This window comes from Apiospora phragmitis (genome assembly GCF_038363925.1).
Source record: "Apiospora phragmitis strain CBS 135458 chromosome Unknown utg000008l:1.0-3514335.0:1.0-3519231.0, whole genome shotgun sequence".
Lineage (NCBI taxonomy): Eukaryota > Fungi > Ascomycota > Sordariomycetes > Amphisphaeriales > Apiosporaceae > Apiospora > Apiospora phragmitis.
Window position 1 is genome coordinate 2251264 of NW_027117407.1, and position 12790 is coordinate 2264053.

General features: G+C 51.9%; 6 protein-coding genes across 6 annotated transcripts; 3 read left to right on the forward strand and 3 right to left on the reverse strand.

The window, feature by feature from the left end:
• Positions 1-1333: 1333 nt before the first annotated feature.
• Positions 1334-2137, reverse strand: PG994_009119 (kinase phosphorylation protein-domain-containing protein; the record flags this gene model as incomplete). Its single annotated transcript, XM_066860528.1, has 1 exon — positions 1334-2137. The coding sequence occupies one exon, from the start codon at positions 2135-2137 to the stop codon at positions 1334-1336; it is 804 nt and encodes a 267-aa protein (XP_066714117.1).
• A 497-nt stretch (positions 2138-2634) lies between these two features.
• Positions 2635-3667, forward strand: PG994_009120 (MED6 mediator subfamily complex component; the record flags this gene model as incomplete). Its single annotated transcript, XM_066860529.1, is given in 3 exon segments — positions 2635-2761; positions 2776-3062; positions 3125-3667. The coding sequence occupies 3 exon segments, from the start codon at positions 2635-2637 to the stop codon at positions 3665-3667; spliced, it is 957 nt and encodes a 318-aa protein (XP_066714118.1).
• Positions 3668-4127: 460 nt separating this feature from the next.
• Positions 4128-7715, reverse strand: PG994_009121 (DEAH-box RNA helicase; the record flags this gene model as incomplete). The annotated part of the gene is made up of 1 exon (XM_066860530.1): positions 4128-7715. The coding sequence occupies one exon, from the start codon at positions 7713-7715 to the stop codon at positions 4128-4130; it is 3588 nt and encodes a 1195-aa protein (XP_066714119.1).
• Positions 7716-8181: 466 nt separating this feature from the next.
• On the forward strand, positions 8182-8675 carry PG994_009122 (uncharacterized protein; the record flags this gene model as incomplete). The annotated part of the gene is made up of 2 exons (XM_066860531.1): positions 8182-8337; positions 8391-8675. 2 exons carry the CDS (start codon positions 8182-8184, stop codon positions 8673-8675), a joined length of 441 nt encoding a protein of 146 aa, XP_066714120.1.
• A 110-nt stretch (positions 8676-8785) lies between these two features.
• Positions 8786-10066, reverse strand: PG994_009123 (Clavaminate synthase-like protein; the record flags this gene model as incomplete). Its single annotated transcript, XM_066860532.1, has 3 exons — positions 8786-8877; positions 8931-9020; positions 9073-10066. 3 exons carry the CDS (start codon positions 10064-10066, stop codon positions 8786-8788), a joined length of 1176 nt encoding a protein of 391 aa, XP_066714121.1.
• Positions 10067-11475: 1409 nt separating this feature from the next.
• PG994_009124 (uncharacterized protein) lies at positions 11476-12546 on the forward strand (the record flags this gene model as incomplete). The annotated part of the gene is made up of 3 exons (XM_066860533.1): positions 11476-11493; positions 11651-12049; positions 12100-12546. The coding sequence occupies 3 exons, from the start codon at positions 11476-11478 to the stop codon at positions 12544-12546; spliced, it is 864 nt and encodes a 287-aa protein (XP_066714122.1).
• Between the last annotated feature and the right edge of the window lie 244 nt (positions 12547-12790).

Here is a 12790-nt window from a genome sequence, read left to right on the forward strand (position 1 = left end):
CAACAAAGCTACCATGCCAGATAACCAGGCGTGTGTACGGTGTACCTGAGGATGGATGCATCATCGGCTTAACTTGGCCTCCTGCAGGCAGGCACTGCTGATGTTGACACACACAAAGCAACCAATTGGCGGCCCGAGTCACCCCAGCTTACAGGGTTCCGCCCCGGGCCTCAGCCTAGGAGACTAAGGCAGTGAGACGGCCCCTAAACTCCACTAACTCCGGAACTGAGGGACAGTCAACAGTGGCAAACCCGAACATTAAGCATTCACTTGGAGTTGAGCAACAAGTGTTGGATTCGGTCAAGGTGAAAACACACCTGCCTCAACGTCTTGTTTGTATGAATACCGCAGTGCTAAGTTCTGGGCAATATCAGATGGTTCTAAGTTCGAGGACAAGTATCCCAGGGTCCTGTCTGTAAACATCCTCTGTAACCTACCTATTATGTGATACACGCCTCTCAGCCTAGCCCAAGGTCATTATTCCTCTTCTTCGCTTTAAGGTCTGTAGTACATGCATTGTCTGGTTAACCATGTTTTCCTCTCTTGTATGAGACAGATGTGTCCGTGGTATCACCACAGCCGTAGCCCGTGGTCACTCACCATATTCCACAGGTGGTCTCTCTTCTCGAAACAAATCGAACATGCCGCTATCCGGGCACCGAGATTAAGGAGGATGAGGATGATAGGTGCGTACAGGAGGATCGGTTCTCAGGCTGTCCCCTTTGATTTGCACTCAAACGGTAATACACGATAGTTATATTTGTACGTTGACAAACTCCATGTCTCCGCCCCTTCCAACCCCCCAACTGATAACAGGATATTATGAGCGTTCGAGAGGTTTAGGGAAAACCACATAGCTACGTCAGGTAAGTTTTCGATGCCATCCATATCCTCGAACTTTACAGCACCTCTGTTGCATACCAGCTGTCCATGAAATCCCCAATAAATAAAGGGTTTACTGCTCTTTCAGGCTCGTTTCTTCATTTTTGTGCCTTACTCGAACGAGTCGTCTTAATGTCATGCAAAAACCGGGCACCTAATCCTGTAAACTGCATCTTCCATATCAGCCTATAAAAGGGGTCGAGATGTTTGCCGTTAAAGGTTCGGCGCTTTCATGCTTTGAAGCCTTAGGTCTGTTCGATTTTAATTCTTATGAACCTAAAGTGATGCCTTACAGCTTGAGGGCAGTAGTTCTGAGCAATTGAGACATAAAGTATCTGAAGCGTACGCATCGTATCTTGAGGCGTGCGAGGTGGAAACAGCTTTGTTTCATGGATAACGTCCCTTCGCAGTTGATGATAATTAAACATATATGTCCAGCTCACCGCTCATGCTAAGCAGGGCTTCTGCTCCTTCGCCGTTGCCGCGGGCTTCGAGACCTGGGCCTCCTCGCTTCACCATGCCTCGGGGCGTTCTTGGGACTAGTCGACCTATCACGCCCATGATCTCGTCCACGTCTATGACCGGAGCGGTCGTCGTCGCGCGGTCCCGCATGTTTCTCTTCAGGCCTCTTGCCCCTTGAACGGTGGCCATCCCGATCGCGATTGGCGTCCCGGTCTGCCGTTCTCCTGTAATCGCCATCATCGTGTCTATTGCGCTCGTCGTTTGAACGCCCTCCTCGCCCCCTTGGCGACCTGTGGCGTGGTCGGTCGTGTTCTCTTTCCCGGCTCCGGCTGCGACTTCTGTGCCTCCTCCGATGATACCTATCTAGGTCCCTATGTCTTCTATGCGACGACCGGGGTCCCGCGGCATCGTCCACTTGCGTCGTTGCTTTCTCCTCCTCGGGTCCCAGGCGAGACTTGCTCACCTCGATATAATTGGCGCCGGACTGGGAGCGCACGGGTGGCGGCAGGCCAAGAGCCTTCGCGATGGCATCTTCTTCTGCTTCCTTGACTCTCTTGATCTCTTCGCGGCGTTCTCGTTCTGCCCTTTCCTCCTCCGTCTCGTCTGTGGGAGCCCCGGTCGCGTCATTCTTCGCATACCAATTCAGGTCTTTCCCTTTTTGCCATCGACCGACTGGGGCTTTCAGGCTGTGGCCTAGGTAGTTTTCGCGATGGGAGGAACTTGCGACCTCGTCCCAGCTGAAGTTGACACCGCCGCGAGATCCCGACTTTCGGATGCTCGAAACGAGATCCATTGCCGCGGTGGTCGGTTGTGTTCGTTACTGGTACTCGCCTCCAAACTGCAGTTTGAAAATAATAGATGGCTTTGGGTGGGTCGTAGAATGTTCAATGCGATCGCGCAAGGTTGTTGATGATTAATTGTCGCTTGGATTAGATGATGGTTGTGCTTTGGAATGAGGCTCGCTGACTTCCCAGCGCTGATTGACGCTGTGGGGCAGGCACTTAGAGCACGCTAGGTCACTAAAGAGGGCGTGCTTGCAGGTGTGTTTGCAGGGTTTAAATGCGCTTAAACAAAGGCGACCCCACGTCACCTTGGCCTGTCGAATTCCAGATCCGACAGCTTCCAGCACCAGCAGAGCAGAGAGTGCTTCGAGACCTACCTGTATTCTCTATTGCTCGCCAGATCCAGGCCATCCCAGAGCACGGGTTCCTTGGGGCATTGGTATCCCTCCCGAACAAAACTCGATATAGCTTACTCGACAAACGACAGTACCCCATACATTGCTTCGAGATGTCGCTCAACGGCCTCGCGCTGGATGAGATCCAATGGCGAGACTCGAATCTGGTCATGCAGATGGGCGGCATCCACTCCAACACCGTCCTATGGTACTTCGCCAATTCCCCTTCTACGACAAGACGTGCAATAATGCAGTCTTGTTCCAGCAGGCCCAGTTCAATGTCACCATGGTCCAGTACGTCGAATCCCGCGAGGCGCTGGAAGGCCGGCTCAAGACCATGTCGGGTCTGGAATTCATGGTCGCGGAGCAGCCTGCTGTCACGGGCCCCGGCTACGGCACTGGCGTCTGGGTCATTCGAAAACAGACCCGCCGCAAGCAGTCCAACCAGGACGACATAATAGAGGTTCATGCGACCTACTATGTTGTGGGAGACAACATCATCATGGCACCTACTCTGGCCGACATCCTGACGTTTCGCATGGTAATTGTGCCCCTTAGTCCGCCCCTATGTTGCTCGCAGTACACTGACAAGCCACCTACCAGACCACGATATCCTCCTATCTAAGCAAGTGCTTCCCTGCAGCCGACGAAGCGACCACCTGGTCCCCGGCCACTGGCCATGAGTACCGCTTACCACCCGCCGTCACGCAAACCCGCGAGCCGCAGACCCTAGCGTCCAAAGAGGCGACCCCGATGCCCGAGAGCCAGGCGAGCAAGGGGCTAGCCGAGACGAAGAAGTCCAGCCAGTCGACGACACTGGCGCCGCAGCTCGCCGACCAGACCTGGGCCATCCACATGCGCTTCGGCGGGGAGTACATGGACGAGAACCCCATCACGGGCAAGCCCGGCGACTTCCACCTGTCCTCGACAGGCCGCAAGGAGAAGCTCCAGCCCCCCGTACTGAACCCGCTTACCATCCCTGCCGCCGACAGCAGCAACAAGAGCCCCGCCTCCGCGCCCGGCGACAAGCCCGGCAAGGACGGCAAGCCGGGTTCTGGCGACAAGACACCCAAAACGCCTACAAGCGGCATTTCTAAGCCGAGGCGCAAGAAGAGCAAGACTGGTTTCACGCCGACTGCATCATAGAACGGCAAGTCGGCAGGCCAGTCTACGCTTAAGGGTGACGAGCTGCTAAACCCGGCTGACCAGAGTACCCGCCGGCGAGTGAAGAAAAAGAAGAACGTGAGACTGGGTGTTGATAAGGTAAAACGACCGACTACCGCAGCGTCTTCTAGGACTGTCGCTGCTGCTGGGAATGCATGGTGGGAATAGATAGAGCAGGTAATTGTATCTTTATTGGCGTTACTGGTTTGCGAGGGCAAAAAGGATTTGATACCCCAGACCGTTTATTACACGGGCTAGCTAGACATTCGTCAATGACACTGCTTATTGCACATTGGCAATCAAATATTACGATACTTCAAGAATCAGGGTGAATTTCTCAGACGTAGCCTGAGCCACGAGACCATTGTGGTAAACATAGAGTTGGCGTCAGTGTTTCTGTCAATTACTCATATGTTGTAAATTATCCAGTATGGATATTCAGCTATTGGGCTACCCAACCCTTTCCAGGGACCTTCCTTTGCGTGATTTTCTTAACCGGTAGAGGCCACCCCTGGCCGCCGGTTCCCTCCGCCCTCAGATACGGAACAGCCCAGATCTCTCTCACCAACGGGTCATTGGTCTTGATCTCTTTAATGGGCTTGCCATATGTGATGAGCGGAGTGCCCTTAGCCAGGGCTGCAAGCTGGGCACCCGTGACATTCGTTAGCGCCAGCATTCTAGTCTTAGGCCTCTTCATCCCATCAACAGACGGTGCTTGCCGCTGGAGATGTGAGTACACTATATAATCTGGCAGTTCTTGCGTGCTACGATGTGCGAGAGAAGACGAGGGGTGTATGTAGACCAGCTTATCTGCATCATCCTGGGTGGCGGGAGGATGTAGAGGGATGTAAGGTACATCGATAGCGCGCCCCGGTCTTCTCTGCAGCTCTGGAGGCACAGGTGCTAGGTCACCACGAATCGCGACTTGGTCAATGAAGCCGGCCGCCACCATCTGCTTCAGGGCAGCGATCTGCTTTGTACTAGGCCGATCGAGTTTCTCTTGGAAAGTGAGATTGGCGAAAGCCGGTATGTCTTTCTGCAGAAGATTCGTTATCTGCCGGCGTAGCTTCAGGGACTCGTTCAAGCCCTTGAACCTCGCGAAGTGGTCTGCACACCACTCCTCGGTAGGGTCGTGGGCAAACTCTCCGACCGCTTGGAGCAATTTGATTGCGTCAGATGTGTCGTCAAGCGATCGGAAATTCCTGTGGACTTCATTGTACCGTTTCCGTATCTGTTGCTGTTCGGTTTCGGCTTTCACGTCATCGTTCGTTCGGTATGTGCCTTCTTCTCGTTCAGCGATGGCGGGTATTGCTTGAGTCTCAGGTATGAAAATATCCGCTACCGAGAGTCCAGCGACCATAGCAATCGTGTAAGGCATGCAGTCGTGGAGGTGCCCGACAAGCAGAATCCGAGCAAACCGGGGCGGCAGCGGGAAACGTGCCATCGTAGTTCCGATATCCGTGGCCTGGCCCTCCGGAGTAACGGCGGAGAGATACTTCAGGAGCTTCTCAGCCTTCGCAAGGCTTTGTCGCTCAGGTGGTGTAGGGAAGGGGAAGTTAACAACATGTTGTAACCTCATTGCTTTCAGCTGAAGAACCACGCCCTCTATCGGCATTCTCAGAAGCTCTGGGTCTGCAAATTCCCTGAAGTCCCTTTCGTAGACTGCTGATGAGTAGAGTCGATAGCAATGTCCTGGGCCTGTCCTTCCAGCACGTCCAGCCCTCTGGTTGGCGCTCGCTTTACTGACCCAGCTGATTTCATAACTTTGAACACCATTATCCTTATCAAAACGCCGCTCTTTCGACCGGCCACAGTCGAAGACGTATTGGATGCCTGGGATAGTCAAACTTGTCTCTGCCACATTTGTCGCCAGAATGATTTGTCTTGACCCTTTAGGCGGCGGTTCAAATACTTTCATTTGCTCCTTTGTTGGAAGGAGTGAGTAAAGTGGTAAGATGTGCATCTTTAGAGGCCCAGTACCACCCTCCTGGTCCGGAATGTCGAATTCTGCATCGTCTTCTTCGTTTCCTTCATCATCAACGTCGTCGACTATTTCAACTTCATTGTAGTCATCTTGGGTAGTGTCGTTCGTGTTACCAAACTCGATGTCCTCCACTTCCAATGGCGCGTCGTTAGCCGAAATGCGAACTTTTGGGTACGCTGCTGAGTTTAAACCTGTTGATGAAGACTTCAGCAGCTTGCTCAGACGTGAAATCTCATCATGGCCAGTCAAGAAAATAAGAAAGCCCCCTTGGGGCAACTTGCGATGCCCTCTGAGGATCTTCTTGTAAGCTTCTTCCACGTAGTCGTGGCGCGTCTGGCGAGCAAAATGTACCGTCACCGGGAATTGTCGGCCTTCTACATCAAGGACAGGCGGAGGCGATGGGAATAACACCGGGTTCTTCGTCAGATCATCTATGCGCAATGTCGCAGACATGATGATAAGCTTCAGCGGCTTGATACTCTTATCTTCTGCCGCCATCTCCTCTCGCAACTTCACAACGCGACTGAGCATTCCGATGAGTATGTCGGTGTTGACACTCCTCTCATGTGCCTCGTCGATGATAACGGCCGAGTATTTCTTCAGAGAAATGGCATTGGAAACTTCTCGAAGTAGAACACCGTCGGTCATGAATTTCACAGCCGTTTTATCATCTGCAGTACCCTCAAATCGGATTTGGTACGCCACTTTATGGGAGTGGTTTCCCAGCTCTTGGCCAACTCGCTTTGACATACTCACAGCCGCGACTTTTCTTGGCTGCGTGACGCCGATCAAGCCAGGAGTAGGCGAATCTGGTGAGCCGTAACCTGCCTCGAAGAGGAATTGTGGCACCTGTGTAGTCTTTCCGGAACCTGTGGCTCCGCAAATAACGACAACATTATTATTGTGAATGGCCTCCATGATCTTTTGTTCCTCGCCTACGACTGGCAACTTCAACCTCGATTCTTGGATTTCGGCCGGCCGGGTGACTGGCATGGCAAATGCCTTTCGTGCGACATTTGTCGTGGGCTGAAGTTCAAGAGGTAAAGGATCCTGCTCCAATGGACGGGGTTCGAAATTTGCTGGTCGTGGTATATCAAGGAGCATGGCAGTTGACTCCACCGGCGTATACCCCATTGCCTCATTTCGCTGCTGATGCGCCCAGGCTTTGAACGCAGATGACCTCTGTTTTGTATCCGGCTCTCCATCATCACTATCATCGTCGTCGTCGTCATCGGACGACTCAGTTTCCTCGTCGTCTTCACTGCTCGAGTCCTCCTCCATGCCAGGCTCTTGGTCGTCTGGCTCATTCTCAGAGCTGAAACCCTTCCACTCATCTTCATCAGAGTCCGAATCTGAGTCTGATTCTTCGTGGTAGACAGGCTCGGGGTGGGCAGTCTTCGATGCTGCAAGGCTGACCTTGGACTTTACGCCACCTCGCTTCTGGCGCTTCTTAATGACTGGGCGGCCATCGTCGTCCACATCAAGCGGCCGCTTCAGACCAGATCCAGCAGCCGGTTGGGCTGGAGCGGTTTCTGAGGCTTGCGGCTTGCTGGGTTGCGCTTCGTCCTGGCTGGAAGCTGCCGGTGTGTGTTTCTGCGGTACAATTCCTGCATCGCTCTCGGGTGCAGTTGGTCGCTCTTCAAAGAGCTCATCACCATGGTCAGCGATACCAGCAGCGTGTTCTCTCAATGCACGCTGCAAATGCTGCTTCTTTGTCTCGCCCTTCTGTCCCAGGTTACGACTGCTTGAAAACAGACTGGTGTCGATTTTACTCGCGGCCAGCTTGGCGAGCAAAGCACGGTTTTCATCTTTCCTGATCTTGGTCTCAATGTACTTCTCTAAATGCTTGGCCTTCTTGCCGCTGATCTTGGGCCCTTCGCCCTGCAACTCTTTTCGGAGTTGGTCTTTCCTGGCATCCAATTCCTGTCTGGAGTCGTTTGTCAACTCCAGCTGGTTTGAGTCTTCGGCCTGGGCCTCAGTAGATGCTTTTTGGCGTGCTAGGACTTTGTGCTTCCTCTGCCGAGGAACAAACTTTTTGGCGGGCATTTTATTCGACTAAGTCTGTCAAGCACCTCAAGTCTTATCGGTAAATTTGATCGCCATATGCGTGAAAAAGAAGAAGGGGGGATGGTGCTATCAATTCATACCGAATTGCACTTCCATTCATACTTTCAAGTGCTAAATCAGTTCGTCGCCCATGAGATTGATCACTGATCCCATGAAATTTTGGCGGACACTAGGGGCAGAAATTCGGGGCCCACTTGCGTAGCCTAGCGCGGGGTTCCCTGCAATGAGTGCCTTAGTTGCCCACTACAGACAGTATAGCATGCAGTGAGCTATCAGGCCGTACTGGTTGCCAGCATTGACAAAACCTGCCTGCTCGAGTACAAACATCGATCTATTCATCATAGAAAACCAACCTTACATATCAGTCCTATTTGTACCGCTGATTCTAATTCCCAGAATCTTGCCACTGTTTCCTGCCTGTCATTGCAGTCAAACTCTAGCGAATATGGCGGATCTTTCTCAGGTCAAGGAGGAGCCTTTCCCGGCGCGGTCCAAGCGAGCAAACGGTCTCATTGACGGGATGGAAACCGAGGCCATGGTCATGAACTTTGCGGACAAGATCATGGTCACCTTGTCTCAAGAAGGCAGGCTGTCACAATGGGTATATAGTGGTTCATTGCCCTCTCTCTATGGTCTCAACTAAACATGCGGCAGATCCAAGTCCCGCTTCTAGCACCTACGCCTGCTGCTGCCGAGATGTCTCTTCCAAACCCAAGCTTATTGCCTTTGACCCACCTCACTCCGAGGACGCTACTCGGCGGCGGAGGCGAACAGCGCGAATCCTCGGGGCAGCTCTACGCTGCGCAGATTGCAAGTCACATAGCGCGCAAAAACCCAGAGGAGGGCAGAACTCTGCTCGTAGGTCTTGGGCTCCAAAAGCCCACGCCGAATCGAGAATCGTTCTTTGATCTCATCGAGCTTATCCAGAAGATTCTCTAAGAGCATTGACTATTGAGCACGCTAGTTGGCGCATAACATTGAACCCATACCTTACATATCCTTTAGGTGCCAAGCATTCCCAAAGGGAGAAGAAGAATTCATCGCTGTGTTCAAGCCTGGATGACTACCTCGCTCGGGGCGACCGACGGTGTGGTTTTTTCATCAAAGGCTTTCCTCTCCTGCTTGAATCGTTTCTGGACCCCTACGATGAAAATTAGTCAGGTAGCCTGGATGAACGGACGAAGAGCTCCATACATTCGCCAGCAGATATAGGTTCGTAATTGGCTGGATTGCTCTGGGAGACGCAAGAAGGTACCACGCCTTCGACACAATTGAAGTTCAGACCTATACGAATAAGCAAGAATCCTGATCATCATACAATTACAGGAAAACTCACCAAAGAAGAACGGCATTGATACTCGTTCAAGTGGTGACTCGTTGCTCACCCGGTGGACTGTTGATATGTATATATCGTTACAAAGCCGCATCATATAGTCGCCGATATTGACTACGATGGTCCCTTCGATCGGTGGGGCCTTTGTCAGATCAGTATAGGCTTTCGTCTTGTTCTCTGTATGTTTTGTTACCTTGATCCACTGTCCCTCCTTGGTCAGTATTTGTAGACCACCAATGTTGTCTTGCCACAGAAGCGTGAACAGCTGGAGGTCAGTGTGGCTCCCGAGACCTACGAATTCGTCTTTCGTTTCCTGCTTAGTTCTGGGGCGGTAGTAGTTGAAGACTGCATCAGCACCAGGATGGGTGACTTTGTCATCCCAGTAATGTTCGTCTAAGTCTAGGGAGAGGGCGAAGCTCCTGACCAGCTTTCTGGCCAATGTCAAGCAACAAGCCCAATAGGCCACACAATCCTTCTTGAAATCGGGAAGATGTGCAGTGCCCTCCCAAACGAAGTCCTCGCCTTGGATACCTTGCCTCACATCATCGGGCAACTCAGATATGTCCATGGGATGGTCCGGGTCGAGCTCCGGCGAGTACCGAAACGAGAATGACTCTCTGATGTCGATGCTCTCGGTCGGCGATATTTTGGTGGCCGCCGACCCCGTATATCCATTGAAGTGCTTACTATGACCTCGGGACGAGATGCGGTTCTTCTGCTCGGTGGACTGGCGCATGAAGTTCAGACCTTGCTCCTTGCACTTCGCGATAATTCCATCAGGGATGCCGTGGTTCTTGACGTAGAAGAAACCAGTGTTCACAGATGCTTTCCTGATCTGGGTTGCCACTTTCTGGCGTTCCGACAACTCATCCGAGAACAACGGACCAAGATCGATGACAGGAATCTCGTCTGAGGTGCAGTCTCGGGGTGAGTTCGGCAGAACGTCCCGATAGACAGGGCCGAGTGCCGTCCGTAGCTGTAGTTTGGCGACAGGCATGCTGTTTGGATTGTAGATTGTTATGTGGACCAAAATGACATGTTCGAACAAATGGGGCCATTAGCTTTATTAAACCCTCAACCTCGATGTAATTGCTAGTAGTACAGAAAACCAAGCCAACTCATGTTGACTCTTGGACATCTGGTTGATGAAAGGGAAACGTGGAGCGGGGTCTTCGGGATTGGACCGGCCTCCGCCGGCTGAGCCGTTCAATGTCATACTAAATCTCTCCCTTTGAGTCCTACAGAGCCTGGAGTCACATGAGCACGAAGAGGTTTGCCATGGGTACTTGCTTGAGTGACAATGATGACCATGAAGTAGGCGAATGCATATTTCCAACGATCACCGTATGGCACAACAATTCGCCTGGTCGATCTGCCACTGACTCGAAAACATGTAGGGGAGACTCAAAGTCTAATTGCTGTAGGATTATGGAAGTAGAAAGAGGGAGCTGCAGACCCTTTCTCTCTTTCTAAGACTGCCATAGACTTCGATGCACGTTTGGCTTGGCCTACTGTACTCCAAACTGTAGACGAGTTAGAACTGAGAAGAGACATTGAATCGGTGCATTGTTCTAACGACCATGCATAGCCATACACTTTGGATTGGCATGATACCGCTGGAATGTATCGGCAACCCGGAAGCTAATTCGCGACTTGTATATATTTCATACAAATAAAATGTCATGGTATGCCGTATCGTATATGTATACTAGACATTTATGATAGGGGAGAGTTACAGGAAAAAGACAAAAATTGTGGAGACACCGGGAATTGAACCCGGGACCCCTTCCAGGCAGACGTTCTAATGAACGATGCGAAGGAAGTATCATACCCCTAGACCATATCCCCATTGATGAGTGGCGAGCGTCTTATCGTTGAATATATTGTAGTGAGACAATACTTGGCACCGCTCTTATCGAGTGGAGTCTTGACCTCGGATGGGCAGAAGTATAGGAGACTAGCCCCTCTACGACAATGAGATAGCAGTCTGGGTTTGAGTATCTTAGAATTACGTACCTCTGCGAATCACTGGGAAAAGCTATAAGAGTAAACACTTCGTCGTTGATGAAGAGCATTTTCACTGTATCTTCCGGCCATGGCTTGGCTTGAGAATCAGGATCGGCAGGATTCCAACTAGCTGGAAACGGTGCACGTTCCTGTGCGAAGCGGCGAGACTATCTAACCGGCTTTTAGACGGGGCAACTATGTAGCCGGCTCGCACCCGCAATGGGATACCATAACTTGCGCTACTAAACGCCATTCGACTCCTGGTCCTTAGAGATTCAAGTAGCGCCCTTCTATATGTAGATACTCGTGAAGTGTGGGACACTTGATATGTACATATAAATACGGCGCTCGAGGCTTGCAGGCAGCGCCTTTAGTTGCGAAGTGGATTACTAGACCAAGATGGCTGGAAATGTCTGTGTTAGTATCAGATCCCGTCGTGACATTTGCGAGTGCGAGAGGGGATCCCCAGAGATAAAAGCGCCCTCGCCGCACCTTTGTTTATGTCAGCTTGGTTCTACTCATTGATCGTTTTACTTAGACTTGATATATTTGGTCAGCCTAACGATATAACCAGTACCCAAGATTTCACAATGTCAGCAACGCAACAGACTATCCTCGTAACGGGGGCGACGGGCAAACAAGGCGGGCACTCATTAATCATCTCCTCGCCTCTTCACGAGCTTCGCAGTTCAACATTGTCGCGGTCACGCGCGATACTCAAAGCGCCAGGGCACAGAAGCTGTCCGCCTTGCCAAACGTCAAGGTCCTCTCGGGCGATCTCGCCAACCCAGACGCCATATTCGAGGCGGCCGGCCCAGTCTGGGGCGTCTACAGCGTGCAGGTCAACTCCGACTCGGAGGAATCGCAAGGTAAGGCGCTGATTGACGCAGCTGTTCTCCATGGGGTCAAGCATTTCGTCTACTCGTCAGGCGACCGAGGGGGGTCGCAGCGCTCCGAGACGAACCCAACAAATGTGAAGAACTTCGTGGCCAAGTACCACATCGAGAAGCACCTCCAACGCAGGACGGAGAGGAGTCCCCAGGGGATGACGTACACGATCTTGCGGCCCGTGACGTTCTTCGAAACCTCTCGGGCGACATCCACGGCAAGGGCTTCGCGCGGATGTGGGAGCAGCTCGGGGAGAAGAAGCTGCAGTTTGTGGCCACTCAGGCCATCGGCTGGTTCGCGGCGCAAAGCTTCCTCCACCCCGAAGAGCATCGCAACAAAGCAGGCACGCTCGTAGGCGACGCGCTGACGCAATCTGAGGCGGATATAATATTCAAAAGGGTTATGGGGAAATCTATGCCCATGTCCCCTTGCCCCATTGCATCGGCTGTCAAGATGGTGTTGAAAGATACCATGGGCGATATGTTTAAGTGGTTCAGAGCAGAAGGCTATGGGGGTGATCTCGTGGCTTGCCGGGAAGTTCATCCAAAGATTGCAGGATTTCGAAACCTGGTTAGAAGATAACAAGGGGCGCTGGGCACATTGAGGGTGTTTCGTTAATACTTCAAAAATAGCAGGCAATATCACCAGCTAACTAGAATGAGGTATGGTAATATTTCAAACCGAAGATGATGGCTCTTAATGATCAGGTCTCCTTAAAGTCCGTCACTGCAACGTAGCGTTCAAAACCACCATAGTTGTAGTATGAGGCGCGTAGTGGCTAAAATCCAAAGTTGCGGAACATTCTAATGATCAATACGCTCACAGC